The 22601-nt window shown below is 45.2% G+C and overlaps 1 protein-coding gene across 1 annotated transcript in view; it reads right to left on the bottom strand.

The window, feature by feature from the left end:
- Window positions 1-18030: 18030 nt before the first annotated feature.
- The window catches only part of LOC149326815 (iris-like), a 54928-nt gene continuing 50357 nt past the window's right edge, over window positions 18031-22601 (bottom strand). The window contains exon 5 of the mRNA XM_089563548.1: window positions 18031-18369. Coding sequence (XP_089419674.1) covers window positions 18031-18369 — 339 coding nt within the window. The remainder of the gene's footprint in view (window positions 18370-22601) is intronic.

The raw sequence follows: 22601 nt of genomic DNA, 5'->3' as shown, positions 1-22601 counted from the left end.
GCATTGGTGTAAGAGGTCAGTACCAATAATTTTTCCGTATTCATGACATGGCGGGACGTCAGACTCGAGGCAGTGTGACGAGGGTGGCACGCAGCTTGTCACCGCCGATACGACGCATTCGAATGCAGGTCACAGCGCGGCGAGCGACTTACTTTGCGGGAGCGGCTGAATGCACTGTGCAGAGTTGAGGGCTGGAAGGGACGTTTCATTGGCAGACATGGTGACAACTGTATGTGCAAGGGCAACATTCAGTGTGAGGGTCACATCAGGGACCGGAGTAATATTGTAGTCATCACCGGGAACTAGTGGGACCGACGTAAACGGGCTAAAGTGGAGGCTTCGGGTCCAGGCGAAAAAAGTCGATGGTACACAGTCGGTGCATAATTTGATTCGGGCGGCTTTCTTCACGGCTCGTTGCGAAAACTGTGGCATGGCAGCTGTCTTTCGAGGGTCGGTGCACGCACCGTCTTTGCTGGCAACGTGCAAAAGCAACAGGAACTCCTAGTAGGCGAGGCGCCATCCTTCGGGCTTCAGTCTGAGTCCAGAAGAATTGATTGCATGAAGGCTTGGTTTATGGGGTTTAACGCCCCAAAGCGACTCAGTCTACGAGAGACGCCGTAGTGGAAGGCGCCTGAAATTTCGACCACCTGGGGTTCTTTAACGTGCACTGGCATCGGACATTAGACGGGCCTCTAGCATTTTGCCTCCATCGAAATGCGACTGCCGTGGCCGGGATCAAACCCGCGTCCTTCGTGTCAACAGCCGAGCACCATAAGCACGGAGCCTCCGCGACGGCCCTGATCGCATGAAGGACTTGTTTTAATTTCTTTAGCTCTTCGTCGAAACTCTCCGCAAAGACCACGACGTCGTCTAAGTAAACGAGGGAGGTTTGCCACCGGAGATCAGCTGACTCCGTGTGCATGACACGATGAGGTGTTGCAGGTGCGGGGAAAAGTCCGAATGGTGTTCTCTTGAACTCAAAGAGATGAAGAGAATCTTTTCTCAATGCGTTTCTTCAACTTCATTCTATCAGATGTCACTCTTGCGGTCCATTGACTTGAAATTGCGTTGCAGTCGATACAGGGTGCCATCAATGCTTGGGCGGGGGTGCACATCTCTCTTAGGTATCTAAATCAAACGACAGTAATCCATGCAGAACCAAAGCCTGTCAATGTTCTTCACCAGGACAACAGAAGACGGCCATGTCCTTACTTTTTGACGGATGGATAACGCCGACGCGCAGTATTTCTTCAAGTTAATATCTGATTGCTGACACGGGCAGAGACTTTGACGGAGAGATGATGCGTATTCAGCGGTTACGATGCGGTTCTTGGTGAGTGGGGTCTACCGCAGCTTTGGCTGCGAAAAAATCGATCTCCACACCGCAGGAGTTTCTGTCTGCGTAGCGGCAACAATGGGCTTATGTCGTAGGTGGGCTGTGGTGTGTGCCCTCGGGTTGTTGCTGCTCGGGGCGAAGACGTTCACCACGTAATTCAAGCCAAGGAAGTGAGAGTCGTCTCTCTTTTGTGGTATCGGTATTGTTCAATAAAGCTTATCACCAGCACCTCATCCTGTCTATTCCAGATGCGAGCGGCGCCTCTTGCGGTGCGAGTCCTCGGTCTATGAGCAAGTGCTTATTTTTCTCTATATGCTTCTGTTATCACGGGCTCTTACGAGAACGATGTTGCTTGTTAGGGGTAGGAAACTTCGTTTAGGGCACTCCGGGCAGGAAAATTCTCCCGGGTTGTCTACATACGTACGGCATCGTCCGTCGCACCTTAGGCAGCGCCTCGAAAGAAATGCAGAACATAATTGCAGTTTTTTTCGCCCTGTCTTCAAGGCGTCACATTTATCAAATTACTCCCTGTTGGTAGCCAGCACCGGTTCTTGGATTTGCTGCTAACCTTTTCACAAAACCATGTTTGCTTGCGCCACACCCCCCGCTCACGGAAAAGCTTGCTCAAAGGTAAAAATGCCCGCAACAGGAAAAGAACGTAGGAAGAGAAGTGGACAGGACGTTCGACCTCTCCCCTTGTCTTCCTCCCTATTACCAACTGGCCAGAACTTCGCCTTACTGAACAGAAAAGCGGGCTCCCATTTTCCTTCCCGCACTCTTAGGTAGTAAAGCCAGTCACAGCCATCTCTGCCACGAAGAATGCACTCTGCCGGTCATGCCCGCATCAGCTTTCTATCAGCTTTCTCGCGCAAGTAAGCCAAGTTGCATCCGCACGATTTCCCAAAGACCTCTGGCGGAAGCTTTGTGTAAAGCTACTAAATGGCTGTCATAAACACTCAACCAAAGCGCGCTCAGACGTCGTGCTATCACGAACTTCTGCCATTCCATATTTGTGTGGTTTCGTGCACCGACTGAAGAAAACAGTAGGAAGGGTAGGAGTCCGTCTGTTTTTCTCGGCACTCAATACACTCGTGACGCTTTGTAAACGGTTAAACACAAATGCCACAGTTGTAGCGTGTGGCACAAATCACAGGGAAAGATTTGCGCACTGACGCTGACGTCGCATCAGCTCACCGCCTGCCAGCCAGGAGAGATAAAATCCCCGGAATTATTATCCGGTTTACCAAGCAGCAGGCAAAGGACACTTGGCTTCAGAAAAGGAACGCGCTGAAAGGCAGTGAATCAAACGTTTTCATTCAAGAAAACCTAACTCGCTACCACAGAGAACTTCTTAGGGACGCGAAGAATAAGGCAAAAGAAAAAGGCTATGCTTTTGTCTGGTATGTGAACGGAAAAGTTCTGGTTCGAAAGACCAGCGGTGCAGTTGCCATCGTTATTAAGACCAAAGCTGACCTTGATAACCTGTAACTGACGCATTGTTCGTTCTAATTTGCTGAAAAAAAAAGTGATGGATGATACTCGCTATTATTTTCCCAGTGATGTGGATCAAGTGGTGTCAGATTTTCCGGTGACCTCTTACAAATGTATTCACCTGAATACTAGGTCTGTGAAAAACAAAGTATTCTGCCTGGAAGAACTTTTTGCTAGTTTTTCCTTTGAATTCTCTGCAACAATGTTAACCGAGACGTGGAGCGCAAGTGACTGTGATGTCTTCAGGTTGAAGAATTATACGACATATTATGCAAACAGACATGTTCACGGCGGTGGTGTTGCACTATTGCTTCAGGATGACGTTGAAGGCGAATTACTTGAAGCATACACTTTAATTACCCCAGATTATGAAATTGTTTCAGTTTCTACACAAAGTGCTGTGTTCTCTGTGTGTTATCGCCCTCCTAACGGTAATATTGCATCATTTTTACAGTTTTATGACATGTTCCTGGCTATTGTTGTTCAGTATCACAATAAGAAAACCTTAATAGCTTGTGGTGACTTTAATATTGACATGGGTAATCCCAACCCATCTGCTAGAGATTTTAATATGACTATTATGTCTAATGGCTTTGTTAACCTGATCAATGCATCAACCAGAGTCACAAGCGAAGGCCATTCTGTTCTCGATTTAATTATTACTAACTCTATGCAGCTGAATGCTTTTTCTGCTGTTTTATCTTGTTGTGTTAGTGACCATCTTCCTGTGTTTGCTTGCATTGAGAACGCTAGTACAATAGGAAGTAAGTCCACATCAATCACATACCAATCTATTACAGAATCATCATTGAAATCCTTTAGGGATGCGCTCATGAAAGTATATTGGAGTAAGATAGCTGAACTTCATGATGCAAACGTTGCCTGTAATACGTTTGTCGATTGCTTTAAACAGATATATCACGACTGCTTTCCTCTTGTAACACGTGTGAAAAGTCGCAGAATCCGCAAGCCATCCCTATTGAAAATATTGAGCGTGAATTCTCCGTGCCTATCTTTGCGTGTTTATTGCCACGCAAAATGCGACGATTGAACGAGGTCGCAGAACGCGAGACATATTTCACATAATTTGCGCAAGCCGAGCAGCTCGCAAACGCGAGACATCTCTCACATAAGTGCGCAAGCCGCGTAAGGCTCGTACAGCAGGAGACATCCTCGCGTAATATGCGCAAGCCGGGTGAGGCTTCCAGAATGTCCGAGAGCCAAGGGTGAGTCCCAGAATGTTCAAGAGCCGAGTCTGGCTCACAGAGCACTAGACAGTGTCTAATGGAGTTACCATCATGATACCGATAATACCTTGCATGGCTGCAAGGCTCCTACATCACCGCTCAACACGGTACGCTAATGTACTGCATTAAGGCCTCCTCATCTGTCTGCCACTGCCTCATTCAGCATGCATGTTGTGATATAACAAGCTTTGCAGAAACGGTGCTTCGTGGGATGGCTCTCATGTGTGTAGCATGCTTGCAAAAGGACATAGATAAGGTCACCTTAACTGGCTTTATTAATGCCACATCCCTCATGATGGGTGCCACACAGTGGCTAAACAATTTCTTCAGTTTCTCCAAGTCCAGCAGGTTGGCGTCTTGATACAGGTTCTCACTATGCAGCACCTGCAAAAAGGTAGGAGTATATGCAAAAAAATTCAGTTAATCTGTTTTCTGGAAATTCCAGAAAAGGGCACAAGTACTTCTTCCATTAATGAACTAATGATGATTTCGAAAAGTTTCAGGTTTGAAATACAGACACTGGAAAACCCGACTCAAGCACGCAGACTGCTCAGCATCAAACCTGCACAAAATCTAACAACCGTGTCACACAGGCATTTTGAAGGCTTTCAAATGGCTATTAACTCAACGGCACTTGAATACAGCTAAATGGGCATTTCCAATAGCCACTGAGTCCCTAGAACAGTGTGGACATCTATTAAGATTTTGAAAGCTTTTCAGTGGTAGAAATTTGCACTCAGACATGGAGCACTCGCAACTATACACTAAGGAATAAAATCAAAGCAATTTAATCGCTGAAAGAATACTCAACATGAAATGTACAACTTATTTCACTAAAAAAAAAGAAGGCTAGGCACAAAACACTGTAGCAAGCATATTATCACTGTTGCCAATAGCACAAAAACAATGAATACCACATTTTCAAAACTGTGTGAGCGCTACAACAGCTTCCCAGCAAAATTATCAACTGTGACAGTGGCGCCACAGCAGCTTGGTGCGAGATGATGAAATATCTCTACGGCGATCAAGTATTCTGTGTAGCAGTGGCATAACTCCCGAGTTGAAGTGCAAATCTCGAAGCTCAATCTCCCACCTTAACTGTTATCTTTAAATACATATTTAAATTCATTGGAGCGTGCTGCAGAAGTAGGTGGTCAGATCAATCGAGAGGATACCTGCAAGGTATCTCAGGAGACGAAAGGTCTGATGAAGAAACGCCAAAGCATGAGGACGCCTAACTTCAGAGATAGAATAGAACTAGGAGAGCTATCGAAGTTATTTATAAGTGCAAGGTAGCCAACATAAGAAAGTTTAACATGGAGAAAACCTAGCATGCTCTAAAGCATGGAGGTAGCCTAAAATCAGTGAAGAGAAAACTAATCACAGGTAAAAACCAGATTTATGCGCTAAAAGACAAAGAGGACAATGTCATAAGCAATATGGATAAGATAGTTAAAGTAGCCGGAGAGTTCTGCACAAATCTCTACAGTAGTGAATGTAATCAGAACGTTACGGAGACAGGCAGTAGAGCATAGCAATGGGACATCCCGCCAGTAACGAGGGAGGAAGTAAAGAAAGCCTCAGGAGCAATGCAAAGGGGTAAAGCAGCTGGTGAGGATCAGGTAACAGCAGATTTGTTGAAGGACGGAGGAGAGATTGTGCTAGAGAAACTAGCCACCCTGTACACGCTTGCCTCGTGACCACGAGCGTATCAGGAGCTTGGAAGAATGCGAACATTATTTTAATTCATAAGAAAGAAGATGTCCAGGACTTGAAGATTTACAGACCGATCAGCTTACTATCCATTGTCTACAAGGTATTTACTAAGGTAATCACTAATAGAGTCAGGACAACCTTCGAATTCAATCAACCAAATGATCAGGCAGGCTTTCGTAAAGGATACTCAACAAGAGACCACATTCATGCAATCAATCAGGTGATAGAGAAATGGGCAGAATATAACCAACCCCAATATATAGCCTTCATTGACTACCAGACAGCTATTGACTCGGTGGAACCACAGCTGTCATGCAGGCATTGTGGAATCAGGGTGTAGAAGAGTGTTATGTGAAAATATTGGAAGATATTTATAACGACTGCACAGCTACCATAGTTCTCCATAAGGTCAGCAATAAAATTCCTCTATATTCCGAGTTTTCTAACACCACCATCATTTTTTGGCACCGTGACCATATCATACAAGAATGTGAGACCTACTGCATACCTAAAGAAAATATGTGTGTAAGCCAAGCATCAGCCGTTCTAAGCAATAAGAAGTCTAAGTGAAAAAGATTCGATGTAAATTAGAGAAAGCCTTGCCATTTTTGTACTTCTGCTTCTACGACTGCTTGCTGGATTTTTTCTTTAGTTGGAAGCATTCTTCCATCCCTTATCTCTATACACTATTCCTCTGCCAAATGACTGAGTAACCCAAATAGCAATTCCTAAGTAGGGAGGGGGCCTTCCACAGTGACCACACAGGGGCCTTCAAGTTCTTGCAGCAATCAAAACATCCCTTTGTAACATTGGCCTTGAATGCACCACTATACTTTTGTGGCAGGCCAAATACTTATACAATTTATGTTTTAAAACCACACAGAAATCCGCAACTGCCATTATGAAAACAACCTAGGAATGTAACCATAAGCGTACCTGGCCAGCATGATCAGCATGGAAAGGGGCCCAGCTTGTGTGCAGCTCCTAAAATGAAAGCAAATTCACGTGATTAATTGCAATTTCCACAGAGACATTCTTGAAAAATCATGTTTTTGCACCACTCAGCCTCAAGCCTGCCTTCTTGCTCCTGCAGCAATGAGGCAAATCTGAGCACAGCTTGGGGTGAGCTGGTGGTATCACATTACGCACCTGACACTACATGCATCAATCCATTTGTATGATTGAATTTCAGAATGGCGAAAAAGACACACACACAGGAAAAAATGGTGGGTGGATGAGATTAAGAAGTTTGTGGGGATACAGTGGCCGCAAGTGGCAAAGGACAGGGTTAATTGGAGAGACATGGGAGAGGCCTTTGCCCTACAGTGGGTGTAGTCAGGCTGCTGCTGCTGCTGCTGATGATGATGATCACAGCCTGAGCACACCTACAAAGTAAAACTGTGATCTCGACCCAGCAGCACTTTACTGTGTTGAAAGAGAACAGGTATAATTGAATTACTGCATTACCTTGTTATTATAATTAAAAAGTACAGGGCTCTAAGGACTTCCTAATTTACATCGAAACGAATGGGTTACAGTGAACTTTCACGGATTACACTAACAGGCACTGAAAATCCAACACAGCTGCCCAAGAGAATATAGGCAGCCGCGCTAGCCTTCTTTTGCGCTATGCTACCTGATACCAGATTAAAATTCCAGAGCAATTTACTCATACTCTAGCACTGGGATACGTTATGCCCCAGACTGATGCAGCTGTCTTACTAAAGGCAGAGAAGCTTTCAGTGTGGGTCATGTGTGCTGTGGCGTGAACACATGCACAGCATCGCCTGCTACCATTCAAGTCCTCTGTGTACACAAATGCAGGAGCAATAGAAAACCCACATCATAAATTTGGCTAGTCTGGTCGGCCAAGCATGGGCCAGCTGATAGCACGAAGCAGCAGGTGCGACACATACCATCATCATCAGCCTGACTAGGCCCACTGCAGGGCAAAGGACTCACCCATGTCTCCACATTAATCCTGTCCTTTGCTAGGTGTGGCCACCATATCCCCGCAAACTTCTTAATCTCATCCGCCCATCTAACTTTCTGCTACGCTTGACTTCTCTTGGAATCCACTCCATTACCCTTAAGGACCAGCGGTTATGTTGTCTTCCCATTACAAGCCCCGCCCAGGCCCGTTTCTTCCTCTTAATTTCAAGTAGCATGTTATTAACCCGCGTTTGTTCCCTCACCCACTCCGCCCCCTTTTGGTCTCTTAATGTTAGACTTATCATTTTTCTTTCCATAGCTCACTTTGCTGTCCTTATCGTTTGGCACGTGTTTTTTTCTTTGTAATAAGGCATAAAGTATTATACACGGATTACCACATGGCATCCTCCTATGACCGCTAAATAATTTATAATCAAATTTCTTTCTCCTGCTGTATTTGTTTCGGTTTCAACAGCTGAATGATGGCTGTGACGTCAAAGCGAGGTTATTGGTCACGTGAGGCATGAAAAACTGCAATACAATTGGTACTTCTGGCTCTTAAGGAATGCTGGCGTCAGCGCTGTAGCGAATTAAAATGACGAAGCAGCGATTATAAGTGCAGTTTTCCCACGCCTCACATGACCTATAACCTCTCTTTGATGTCATAGCCATAGTCAAATTGTTCACCGAAACAGGATGGCAGAAAAAGTTGATTATAAATTATTTAGCGGTCTCACGCGAATACCAGATGGTGATTCATGCATAGTAGTGTCTTCCGCACCATTATAGAGAAGAAAACATGCCACCAAGATTAGGTGTCTATACTCTTTTAAGCTGAACTCTCTTCATTAGCCTCCAAGTTTCTGTCCCAAAAGTGAGAAACATGCAGGCTAAAGAAAAGATTTCAGCTTAAGTACCAAAGTGGCTCTAATTACACGATGAAGCGGAAAAACTCTCGACACTTGAACAGAGAACAAATAGGAATTCCAACAAAATTTTAGATTCTTGTAAGGCTATCAAGCATTTCTGAATATTGTAAACTGCACTTTCACACATACAGTACGCATGTATGCCAAGCTCACATTCAGTAGCTCTGTTTACCGGCTGTAATTATCACGGTCTGAGCTCAGTTACAGATTTAAAACCAGCCAAAAGATGCAACACAGGAAAAGAGAAGAAAACAGGTTGGACTATCAATTGAATTTTTTGTGAAGGAAAAGAAGGCTCGCATGAAGATGCGCCACACATGACCCACACCAGCGAAAGGCAGGACAACAAATAACTGTCACTGATATACAAGCACGTCATCTAAAAGAGAAAATTCTTTCCGTTGAAGATTGACTAATGGCTTCGCTACTCATACAGCCGTTGCCTTGGAGATATGCATCAAATACCTTACAGATTTGTTTACCACTTCTATACACCACTGAAGTGTCACAGAAATCAGGCGTACACACTGATGGGTCATCTTATGATTTACACTCACGACATTGGCACTGTAGTGCCAGATTAGAAGCTGCCTTCCCCCTAACAAGTTAGTGCTCACTCAGGAACACATTAAAGACACCTGCACATATCCCTGAAGTAGTTTCTTGCACAAGCTAGCGGAATGTGATAAACCACTTCCTGCAAGTCCTGAACCTAGTTTTATGGGATACCATACTGCTATCCCGGTTTTAACAGCAGTGCAAAGGCCATCAACACAATGATTGGCGCAAAAATTACATTTAAAAATTTTCCCGCCACTCGATTTGAACTCATGAAGTCTACACAAAGGACTCCATGATAACCGTTCTGAGGTGAATGGCAGTTGAGCCTAGCCTCTGGAATCTGTGCCAAAAAAAAACCGGAGTCAGCGCATCGCAATTTACTTCCGAAATCAGCCAGTGCTGATGAAAATTGTATGTTTTGCTTTCTCTGGCTTATAAAGCTCCACTTTCAGAAAAAGTGTCGTCTTTGTGGTTAGGATGCGGAACTTCATCATCACAGGTCAACTTCAGCTTGCCATCAGTGTCCCTTTAATGCCTCAAAGTTGAACAATAGCTCCATTCATAGAGGAGGGCTGTGCATAAATTTCGACCACCAAAGATTCTTTAACATGCACTGACATTGCATAACACACGAGCAAATATGCATTTCACCTTGTCGAAACGAAGCCACCACAATTCAATCCCGCGTCTTTGGGCTCAGTAGCCGAACACCAATGCAGTAGGCCACAGCAGCAGGTGAAAAACAAAAGAGAGCCCTTAATAGGCAACCTAACTTGCGAAAATCAACATAACGAGGGGTCACACAAGTAGCAGTGGACTAGGAAAATAAAAGCTACTTGTGTCGGAAGATGTCTTCAGTGCTTACCTGAAAAGCCTTCTTGCTTGCTGGGCATCCTAGCACCAAGTGAAAGGCTGGCACAGCCATACTGGAGAGCTTGGAAGAGGCATTGCTGGTAAAGCTATGTGGAGATTGCTGCAAGGTGAAAAGACACATTTAACAGCAGCACAGTGCAAAAAATGGACTAGAATCAAGCATGTAAGGCAAAGTGCAAGGCACAAAAAGGAGCCGGTCGCAGAATGGAACACAACTGTTTAACCACATTTCGAAGTGGGCCAGGCCACAAGAAATTCATAACCACGGCAGTCATTCACAACCTAGCCTCAGACGAGACATCACTTGCATATCGATATCCAGCATCGTTTCTACAATACATGCCACCATTCAAAAGAACAGACCACAGCAGAACGATATTTTCAGTAGAAGGCTGGTTTGCTTCAAATTCTGCATGCGTCCCTCAATTTGAAATCTGGCATGATTAGCACTGATTTCACATTCTCACAGGTATGATGAATTAATAGCGCCAATTGCAGAAAAACCACACTTTTTCCTTTAACATCAAATAAGGTATTGGAGAGGTACCTCAGCATATTTAAGTCAAAGTCAGATTTATTTGCGCCATTGGTTATAATCATGAAACAATCAAGTTTATTCTTCGTACATATTAAAGGCTCAATTGCCCTTAAATTTCACTGCAACTTCGGGATTTAGGGCAAATGGAGATAGGGCACCTGTGAACATTTTGCAGTTGTTTGTACCATTTCAGCTCCGAGCCAAAGTATGAAAAAGCGAATGCCAAAATAGAGGCGAAAAACTTCAGAGCAATTTGTTTTTATCTCACCGTTCTGCTATTCAAGGCTCGACTACACTGGCTCGGCTATAAGTACGAACGCAGCTGGATCATATGGAGCTTCGTACCTTAAATACACAATTTATAAAAGTACAAGTGAAATACAAGTGAAAGAGGAGGAAGCTCAATCCAAACGCATACAGCTGAATCGCAGTCTACGTAGTTAAACTGCTCGAGCGCTGTTACTTCAATTACAGCGTAACATGCGGCGAGAATGTAAAGCCCGGGCCGAAGATCTATTGGTGGGCACATATTCCATTCTCGGCGAGAGATGAATGGCAGTACGGCGGCAGTACGGCGCCGATATCGCGCACCCCGCAATCGGATCAACTGTGCATATTTGCATGGCATACTGACCATGACCGTGTGACCACTGACACTACACGCGCATTCATGCCCGTGTGCCGCCAGCAAACAACCTTTCAGCGCTGCGTGCTGCCGCGATAGGCACTGCGTCTTCGCGTCTCTGTACTAGCTGTGTTGACGTGGCCAGTTGTGCGCAAAGGCTTTGAAATAATGAACAGGTTCGAAGAAAATTAACTTACCCCCAAGATGCGAGATGTCACCCGGGTAGTGGTCTCCCACCAGCTGCTCCGCCATGGAGGAAATGAGCCCCACCGTCAGCATAGCGTTTCCAGTGAAGGCGCGCAAAGGACGACGCGCTATCCGTCGAGCCCGCTGACGCACGCTATAAACACAGGTTTACTCAGCACCTTACCACGTTTTCGTACATCGCACCAGCGAATTTCACTGCTGTCGGCACATCACATATCGGAAGAGTGACAAATGCTCATGCCAGCGATGCTTCACGCCCTCGGCACCACAAAGGACCACGACAAACGTAGCATAGAAACGTAGTAACGCTGACCGCCATGCTGTCCCTCCCCAGACGCTGCGTTCGTTGGCTAGCGCTTCGGCCAGTTCCGGCTTCCTTCGGCCCGTTTAGAAAGGCATCGCCTCCAGGCATTCCTCCAGGTCGTCTCTTTCGGGCTCTATGCTTTTGGGCAGTGCGATAGCAAAGAACTAAAACCAAATGAAACTTTCGTTACAAAAATAATTAAGTTCTTGTGCACATATCAGCATTAAAAACTTGAGAAATTTGTGACGCATGGATGCATTAATATGCGTGTCGGTACATTCGTGCGTGCGTGCGTGCGTTAGTGGGCATGGTCTAGCTCGTCAAATCCAAAGCCTATCCGACATGCTGCATGGTTTCTGAGATCACCGCCGTGAGCTTCGCTTGTTTTCTCGTGCTGCTGCTGGGCTGTCTTGCGCGCCGCTGTTACTGTGCTGGAATCGCAAAAGAAGGAGGATTACCGGTGTGTGCTGCCGGTGGGCGCGCTCTCATCCAAGAGTAGTAGCAGCTCCCAATTAAGCGATCCGTCGGGGCATATGTGCTATGGATGTCTGGTCGACAACGATAATGAGGTCAGGAGTGCGGTGCCGTCGTTTGATGAGTCGAACCTTTCGGCCTATTGCACTGCTAACTTCGTTGCAAAAATGCCTGGCTCATAAGCAGCGACAGTGGCCATTGTTTTTGTGGTGTGTTTCGATTACAAGACGGCACCCTTCTACAGTGTGGCTTCCTTGGAAACTTAGTCGGCGGTGTGCCTGCAACACCTGTCGCTGTCAGCTCAAACTGACCGCCTGCGAGCGCTGCCTTCTTTTGCGATGTGAACGGTGACGGGACACTTACTGCCTGTGGCCGGAGCTTATAGGAAAAGCGAAGAGTGTTTTGTGTGAAGGTTTGACGAAGTGCGTGTGTCAGTCTGGACCCTTAGCAAGTCATACGAGATGCGACATGCAAAAGTGGTCCACCAGTCGCTTCAGCAGAAAGGAGTGCGGATGTTTTTTACGTTACTTCAATCGAGAACTGCCCATGCAAATATTTCAACTCATCTCTTGCCTAAACAGCATAGTAAAGAAGCTAAAGCAACAAAACTGCTGTTTCCATGCTGTATATTGATTCCGCACTCGTGCTAGAGGTGGGAAATATGTAGCAGTTATTGGCGGAGTTACAGCCTACGAAGCACATGCAGCTTCATGTAATTGCAGGTTAGGATATGCGCCTTACTTGGTATTGACTTTGTGACCAGACATAGCCATCTGTCAACTAAAAGAAATTTTCTTCCTGTAGGATTCTGCTGCATTATGTATGCTTCTGGACACTGAATACCGGGTGCGTCACCTCTCTTGAAAGTACTCAGATTTGTGTACTTATCAGTACGTTTCAGATGAGAAAATTTTATCAGCTTCTTTTCTTTATTTTATAATTAGCTACACAGCATGTTGCAAAAAAAATGTTTTAAGGAAAAGTATTTCAGTTTAGAGTAGAACAGTTCAACAAAGTTGTTTTGGGCATTCTGGTAACTTCAAGATGGTATCTGATGGTTGCATACAGACGCGCAAGTCAAACCTCAAAGGGCATCAAACTTAACAGTACCGCTGAGCTTATCCTTTCGTGCTTTTTATTTGTGTGTAGATCACCTGGGGAAGTTCAGTATTGGATGTTGGATTTCATAGTTCTGCTACAACTTTTATCTTCCTTTCTACACATGAAACATGACTGAACTCGATTACATTCCCCAAGCAAATACCCGACGCCTTACAAGCGTTCCTTACTGTGCACAGTTGTCCCAGTGCATTATATCCACTCATGTGCAGCACACTGTTGTGTTGCTCTTGGTCTCCGAATGTGACTCTCTGCAATATGATGGAATCATAGTCCATCCAGATGGTCTTTGTGGTAGTGCAAATTTCAAAACAGATTGAAGAAGAATGAAGAGTGTGATACTTCGTCATGCATCATGCAATGCTGGTGCTAATGTGGTATATATACTTCGCACATTTGAGATTCATTGGATTTGTTCTGGAGCCATACTGGGAATTAATTAATCGATCTGTGATTTGTCACTGAAATTGAGAGAGGGCACTAATTTCTGAACTTTTGACACCAACTGTGAATTCAAAACTGTCTTTTCGTGTAGGCTTACATGGCCTTTTTACGTGTATGTAAATTTATGCTAATGACTTTGGAAATTGCTTTGTAAATGGTTTTGGAAATTGCCTCGTAACATTTCTGCTACAGCTCACAATTCGCTTTCTGCACGTCATGTTTGATTGAACCTGATTATATCCCCAAGCTTGTTTGTTGCACCTAACAAACACTGTTGCCCTTTCAGAGTTATTCCATTGATTGACTCCTTTCGAGTGCAAGCAACAAATGGTTGTGTTGCTTCTGATTTCGAAATATGGCTGTCTGCATGACGGGCAACAACATAAGTGCTCTGGATGGCTTTCATCATGCATCTATAAGATATCTGTAACTTTCAGAATTGGTTAAAGGAAGAACTGAAGGATGCTGTAAGAGTCATTAGCAGCTTGTTTTTTACATTATTTTACTATGAACTTGCAATGCTGACAAGTTCTTGCTCAGTGTGCATGTTGTCATGTACAGGTCCCTGCAGTATCGAAGGAAACCATTTTGCACTAAAAGATAATTTTTTGGTTATTTCTTTGCTGAAGTTGAAAATGATTAATGGGTACTTACGCCAAGACGAAAATTATAAAACAGCAAAACGTGAGCTTATTGCTCATTATTGAGAAGTAATCATTAACTGAATGATCGAACTTTGTTTGCTTTAACCCTAAATGGGCCTTTACAGTCTCGACAAGTTGCTACTAAGCAAGCAAACGCACACATGGCCACACGCAGCCTCACTGAGCTTGCTCAGTATGCACATAAGCACGCACAGCTTCGGCAAGCCCCCTCTCAGCACGCAGATGTCCACGTACAGAGAGTTCTCCACGAGAGTCCACGATTTTTTACACGCAAAGAGTGTGCGTGAACGTCTATCAGCTCACAGTACGCGCATATATACACACAGGACGCACAGAATGCGTACAGGTAACGCACAATTTCTGCGCATTTGTGTGCAAAATGAACGTGATCGTACAAAAATCACTGTTCTCGTGCAAACTCACGCAGAGTTTTTTCAATAGGGATGGGTAACGCCAGAGCTTCGCAGAGAAATACAAATGAAAGACAAGCTGTATAGAAAATTTTTGAGCAGCCGGAAGGTTGAGGACCTTGCGGTATTAAAGAAATATAGGAATAAATTGACTAAAAAACTGAGGTCTGCACGAACAGCCTATCACGTGTCACTTCTAGATGTTAAGAATGCTCGAAATGGTGTACTATGGTCGAGATTAAATACACTTCTGCAGCGGGACAGTTCACGCACTGCATTAGCAAAATTAAATATTGATGGAAAGGAAGTTTCTGGCGTCGAACTGGCTAATGTATTCAATACTTTTTTAACGAGCTTGGCTACCCGTGCTGTAACACGTGCTGCCGGATCTGACGCTTGCAAATATGTTCGAATTCAGAATGATGAAACAATTTTTCTGCACCCAGTCACGGTAGACGAAGTAGTGTCGGTGATAACAAATCTTAACAATAGCAGTAGCTGTGACATTGATGATATCCAAATACGGCCAGTCAAGCATGTAGTTGACATAATTGCTCCCATACTTGCTCACATCTTTAACATCTGTTTAGAAACTGCAGTTTTTCCGGAAAAAATGCAATTAGCAAAAGTTGTTGTTCTTTACAAAAAAGGAGATCGCAACGCCCTCGCCAACTACAGACAAATCTCTATTTTGCCAGTGTTTTCGAAAGCATTTGAGAAAATGCTCCACCTAAGAATGTCAAATTTAATCCATAAATTTAACTTGCTAACACCATTTCAGTTTGGCTTCTGCGAAAGCAAATCAACTGAACTTGCATTACTCCAACAAAAGGAATATATAATAAAGCAACTTGAAAACAAAGCTATTGTCATTGGTGTATTTGTGGACTTCTCAAAGGCTTTTGACCTGGTAAATCATAAAATCTTACTAAATAAATTACACTACTATGGTATCCGAGGAAAAGCGCTCTCATTGTTAAGTTCTTATTTGTCGTTTAGACAGCAAGTGGTGTACATAAATGGTATACGGTCTGAACCGAAGCCACTCTCCTGCGGTGTCCGCCAAGGCAGTACGCTAGGGCCTCTACTCTTCAATATTTACCTAAACGATATTGTCAACATTAGCGATAATACAAAGTTTTTCATCTATGCCGACGATACGAGCGTATTTTTTTCGGGTGAAAATGTTCATGAACATATCAAACAATACAATGCCACAATGAAAGCTCTTGAGGTCTGGTCTGCAGTTAACCTGATGAAAATAAACGAGAGTAAGACCGAAGCTGTCATAGTTAGGCCGAAAAATAAAGTTATCCCACCGCACGATAATATTATATTAAACTGGCGGGCTGTAGAAATTGTTGAGCAGTATAAATGCCTTGGGGTCATATTTTCTGCCAGTATGTCATGGGATTATCATGTCAATTATATCTTGAAAAAAATAGCTCAAATCACTGGTGTTATAGGCCGTCTAAAATACATACTTCCCACAAAAACTAAGATGCTGGTATACAATTCAATATTCAACTCGCATTTAAGCTATTGCCAGTTGGTGTGGGGCACTACAACATTCACTAACTTTGAACGTATTCATTTAATGCAAAAAAGATATCTCCGAAATGCATATAATTTACCGTTTCGGCATCCAAGTGCAGCTTTCTTTTGTCATTCCAGAGTTATTAAAGCACATAATCTTTATAAATATCGCCTCAGTGTTACTTTTAAAACAGAAATCAAGAAGAATGTAACAAATCTTAAAAATTTAGCAGAACTAAGGAAAAAAGAATCAGTCTATCCAACAAGACGTGGCGAAGAATGGACAGTGCCAACACCTCGACTAAATCTTGGTAGGGAATGCCTTCAGTACACACTTCCATCTCTTCTAAATAGGTATATCCACATCAACCTCGACTTGTTTTCTTTTTCACGTCGTGAACTACATAATTTGTTTTTGAATAACATTGTTTAAGTTTCATTATGTATACGTATTGCTGTTTCGTGTATTCTCCGGTGCTTCCTTGATGTGCTTGTTTTTTTTAAATTATATAAACTCTTGTGTTGCCTCCCTGTCAATAATTAGGATTGTAGACTCCTCAGCTGCCCAAGGGCAGCTACGATTGCTCCATCTGTAGTGCTAGATGGGAAATAAACTTTGATTTGATTTGATTTGATTAAACGCATGTTGTATATGAAATTCCGTTGTGATGTGGAAAATCGTCCGAATCACAAACCGAAAGGTGCATCAATGACAGGCTGCGCCAGCAACAACAGGCTGCAACCTTGCTATTCACTGCTCCAATTGTGAAGGTTCTTTTCCATTGCTGAATCAAACATCCGCCTTAAAGAAATATCGTGACCGGAGCGCACACTAAATCTAGGAAGCCTTCCTCATTCACACCAAAAATCAAGCATGTGTCAGCACACCATCCGCCACACTGTTCCCAAAGGAAAATCACTAAGCTTAATCAGCAGTTCCGTGACACGAGCGAAGCCGCACCTTAGCCTTTTAGTTGTGGTAGTTTACAAACATTTTTTGATGGGCGTTGTTTGTTCTTGTGTTTTGCGACTTTTCTCACTCCCCCCCACCCCCCCCCCCCCCACCCCGCACCCCTCAATTCTGTTGTTAGCAGCCGTTGTTTTGTTCTCAAGCCTTCAAAGCCTATACGTTACCGTCTTGAGAAACCAGCGCTCCAGCCAGCGCTCGTCCTGTTGTCCAGCTTGTCCCGTTGTTTGCGCTCTTTCCTAAGACAAACTGCACATCAACTAGCCCAAATGCGTACTGTTGTGCATACATTGTGCTACAAACGAAATTATACTTTCAGAGTAGCTCCCAAATATTTGCTACTTCATGGTAGAAACTACACTTTTGCTACTGGAATGCCGTCACTGGAGAAAATACGTGCAAGTAAATTAGGGCGCTAGCAGCAGGGAATCAGCTGTACTGCTGCAACATACAAAGAGAAGGAAATGTTAATTCAACTTTTGCCTTAAGTCCAGAGAAGGAGGAAATCCTATCCATAAAAATTTTATTTACAACCGCTAGGCCTCTTAACACCAGTACTGGAACGTAAAACTAGAGCACACAATAATTATTCGAAGACAAAGTCAGCAACTCCCCGCCATCCTTGTCATCTGCAGGGCCACATCTTCAATCGGTGGTCACCAGGCGACCTTGCGCACCGAGCCCAGCAGCAGGACAGCGTCGGGGCGCGCGCAAGTGACGAAGAAAGCAAAGGGACGGTCCACGGTGAAGAACCGGGCCCGTGGCTGCGGCACCTTGAACACCGAGCCCAGATTGTGCAGAAGGTGGCCGAAGTGCCCCGCAGCCGTCGGCCTGGGTGGTCTGGGCTGGCCTCCCGTCTGCGCAGTCTCGAAGGCGACGGCGTGGCGCATCAGCGACACCCGCTTCTCGCCGGTCGCCGAGCCCCACAGCTGGGCACGCTCCGTGAACAGGTCGCGCACGCCGAGGGCACTCAGCACCGGCGCCAGTTCTGTGACCTTGAGAAGTCAAAGTCAAAGTCAAAGTGTTTATTTAGACAACTCAATGGTACAGATGCCTAGGGCGCAGACTAAAAGGCAAATGGATGTCTGACAAAGAGTCCACGTCCTTCTTGCTCCCATTCGAGAGCACAAGACATTCAGCGCATAAAATAGACACAAAAACGAAAATGGAAATAAAGAAAGGATTGGTTAACAGTGAACTGCCGTAATTTCATCTTGAACATTTATCTACAGTTGGAGAATTACTATGAGAGACAACAGAATAAAAAAAAACGAAAAGACTGGTTATGCCTGGAGTGACAACAGATACATGGTGATGCAATTTTTGAAAGCTTTCAATGATTTGCTTTCTTGAATAATGTTTACAGCAGAATGGTGATCGTTTAAAAAACTTGAAATTCTGTAGCTAAGTTTCTGGGCGCCGTAGTTCGTACGTATTTTTTTCCTTATTATAATTTATGTGCCGTATGTTGTAGCTGTGTGGTTTCGAAGAGGCGCGCTCTCAGAATGGTTCATCGAAGAAAACTCAACGCACATTTAACTTTGTAAACAAGCAATATTACAGCTCTCTCTGCCTATGTTAGTTGTTACCGCACCGGTATCCGAGAGAACCTGCCCTGATGGGCAACCCTGAATGGTCGAGGGAGGTCGACTAATCTTGGGCCGTCTTCATAACGTGACGAACGTGGCGGGCAGCAGCCGGACCACTGGATTGCGAGCAACCTGCCCCCGTGGGAGTACGTAACAAATATAATGACTGGTCGAGAGAGGTGACATGACCTTGGAACGTCATGACAGCCTGCCCGCCGGGTTGCTATAGCGACCAGGTTTCTGCACAGCAACCTAGATAGCGCCTCGATATCAAAAACCAGAGGGGAACGTGATATATGCAATTGTCGGCACCGCCACAGAATAGCGAATACGCGGTGCTGCAGATAGCACTCCGAATGTGTCTTCTGATGCACCAAGAATTGCAAAACTGACACAAACACACAAAGAAGTTGCAAAACATGCTGCCACAGGTTGAGGCTTAGGTTGCAGACGAAAGTTTATTCCCGGACATACAGGTTTATGGGGGTTAAACGTTCCAAAGCGACTCAGGCTACGAAGGACACAGTAGTGAAGGCCTCCGGAAATTTATGGTTTATGGTTTATGGGGTTTAACGTCCCAAAGCGACTAAGGCTATGAGAGACGCCGTAGTGGAGGGCTCCGGAAATTTCGACCACCTGGGGTTCTTAACGTGCACTGACATCGCACAGTACACGGGTCTCGAGAATTTCTCCTCCAAAGAAATTCTAGCCGCCGCGGCCGGGATCGAACCCGCGTCTTTCGGGTCAGCAGCCGAGCACCATAACCACTGAGCCACCGCGGCGGCTCCGGAAATTTCGAACACTTAGGGTTCTTAACGTGCGCTGGAATCGCACAGTACATGGGTATCTAGAATTTCGCCTCCATCGAAATTCGACCGCCGCGGTCCGGACAGAACCCGCGTTTCTCTGGTCAGCAGTTGAGCGCCATAACCACTGAACCACCGCGGCGGCCAGATGCTGCGACAAAAGTGAAATCTAAAACACTAGTACTCCACTCCTGAAGTTACGTAAGTCCACCCCATAACTTTTGCTTTTGACAATGCCCATTAGCAGGCTAAAATAGACGCTTGGGCGGGTTGGTAATCTATGATTGTAGGCAGCGCGAAAAAGACGAGGACACGGGAAGAACACAAAGACGAGCGCAGCACTTCTCTTTCTGTTCTTCCAAGGTCCCCGTCTTTTTCGCGCTGTCTACAATCGCGCATTAACAGACATTTCTATTTTGAAACATCGGCAAATGCGTGTCGATATAGCCCGAGAGACGATGGCGTGCGTTAGCGTTTGCATGAGCATGAGTATGATTTCACATCGGCGCGCCACTTTCACAACATCAATAACTATTCGAAGTCTCAACTCAAGGATTATTCATCGACTGAAATCATGGTTTTAAATGAGAGAGCGCGTAAATGGGTCTCGCGAATAGTACTGCAAGGTTAAGGGCGAACTTTTTTCTTCATCACGGGCATGTCATGCACCAGGTGGAAATGAATATGCGCATTTCTCGGCCCGTCTGACAGTGGATTCCTAGTGAGAAACAGCGGACACCAATGAAAAGTGAACTACGCCCACCATCTAACAAATCTCTAGTGCACGAGGTGCCGGCGGCCGATACGCTAAACTTCGCATTAAAAAATTTCTCTATCCAGTCGTCGAGAGTAGGCGCAAGCGTGAAAGCGTGGACTCCACGAAAGGCGTTGCGCATCCCGGGGCGGCTACGAGCCGTTCTAGGAGTTGGTAATTGTTTGCCTTTAGTGGTCATGGCATTCGGCTGGTGAGTGTGCTCCGTCTTTACCCGCTCTTTTTTGTCGAGGTAAGCAGAGCGTGTGGCCTCCCGGGCTGCTTTCGTGGTGAATGTACAGTGCAAAGGACCGACACAAGGGACAGAAACACTGAGAGACACAGCGCCCGTGTGTCTCACTGTTTCTGGTTTCAGTCCACGGCAGAGAGAGGTTGGTCAGATGGTTCTTGATGCTCACAAAGTGAACACGGGAGGGAAAAAATTAGGAGTCACTTTGGCGACTAAAGTGGTGCAAGGCGAAAGCCTTAGTGCAGCATTCTGTCACGAATGTGGTTGTGAATGATGATTCAAGTGCTGCCAGCGAATGACGCGTCCATTGGCTGTCTGCGTGTGTTACTGATGTGTGGTTAACATTTTAAGCTTCGCCTGTAAGAATGGAACGCGACAGCGTCTTGCAACGCTGCCAGGGAGTCCACAGAACGCCATCGCCAATTCGGCTGTACGCCTTGCTGGACGGTAAATTTATTTTTTGAGGAAAGGAAATGTATCTCTCTCGCATATCTGGGTGGACACCTGCACCTCGCCGTAAGGGAAAGGGGGAAGATTGGAGTGAACGAAGACGCCGTATTAGCTAGACGCGCCTTTGTTCATTCCAAACCATTCAACTGGCATTACGGAGTGGCTAGCGTGCTCGTATCGCACTCCGGAGACCCTGGTTCGATTCCCCAACTCGACCAATTTCGTTCTCGGTTTTATTGATTTATGCGGTCTAACTAGAAAGGTTAATTAGGCTATTTCATATTTATATTATTGTATTTCTATCCATCGTGTTCTGTCATTCACCTGTCAATTGTTGGAACTGTCTAGGATGTTCGACACAACGTATATGAAACGAGCAACGTCGAACTGAGTCGGGATGTGCGTGGTGGTGGAGCGAACGCGGCTTCGTACTTATCTGTTTTTTTCAGCAGCGTCTCCTTCCGCGGACGCTGTTGTCGCTGCGGCGCGCGTCTCTCTCTCTTCTGACCTCTTCATTCTCCTCTATCTTAATTAGGCTAATTGATTAATTAAGCAATTAACTAAACTCAGTCCAACTTAGTTGGAGCATCACTATACGATCCCTTTGATTGGTTGCATGGTTACTAGCCAAAGTACAATTGGCCCCATTTGAAATTCGCGCACTGTGAGGTCACGAGCATTTCGACCAATTGAAAAGCGTGACATTTTCTGTCGACAACTCCTGCTTACAACGATGAGGCATTAAAGGCTTCCGCCTTAAAACCTCGGTATGCTTGCCAACGTTTCGACAAGAGGACTTTTCTTCGTCTGGGCTCTGGTTGTGGTTTGGTTTATTAAGGTTTAACGTCCCAAAACGACTCAGGCTATGAGGGACGCCGTAGTGAAAGGCTCCGGATTATTTTGACCACTTGGGGTTCTTTAACGGGCGCAGACACCACACAGTACACAAACTTCAAGCAATTTTCTTGCATCGCAATGCGAGCGCCCCCGCCGGTATCGAACCCGCGTCTTCCGGGTCAGTGGCCGAGCACCATAACCACTGAACCAACGCTGTGGCTCCTTACTGTTTCGGTTCTTTGTGTGTGTGTCTTGCGCTGTACATTCGCCGTGCAGAACCAGGTAGTCCGTCAAATCGCTCTTGTGCTTTCGTGGCTTGAGGATTTTCCTCCTCTTTGCAGGACAACCCGCTCGGCTTGATTCGTCGCTTTTCGATTCACCTCATCGTATTTCCTTCAAATACCGCTGCTGGGTTGTGTAGGAAGCTGCAGGAGTGACGAAATTGATTAGGAAGGTTATTATAGCCTCAATATCGGCAAGGGAGGGGGGGGGGGGTAGGTCGGTGCAGACACCTGCTGCCTGAAAAAACTGCATTGGTAAAAGT

This window comes from Amblyomma mixtum, chromosome 10 (genome assembly GCF_055824585.1).
Source record: "Amblyomma mixtum isolate Tamu chromosome 10, ASM5582458v1, whole genome shotgun sequence".
NCBI classification, from domain to species: domain Eukaryota; kingdom Metazoa; phylum Arthropoda; class Arachnida; order Ixodida; family Ixodidae; genus Amblyomma; species Amblyomma mixtum.
This window is presented reverse-complemented; position numbering and strand designations above follow the sequence as displayed.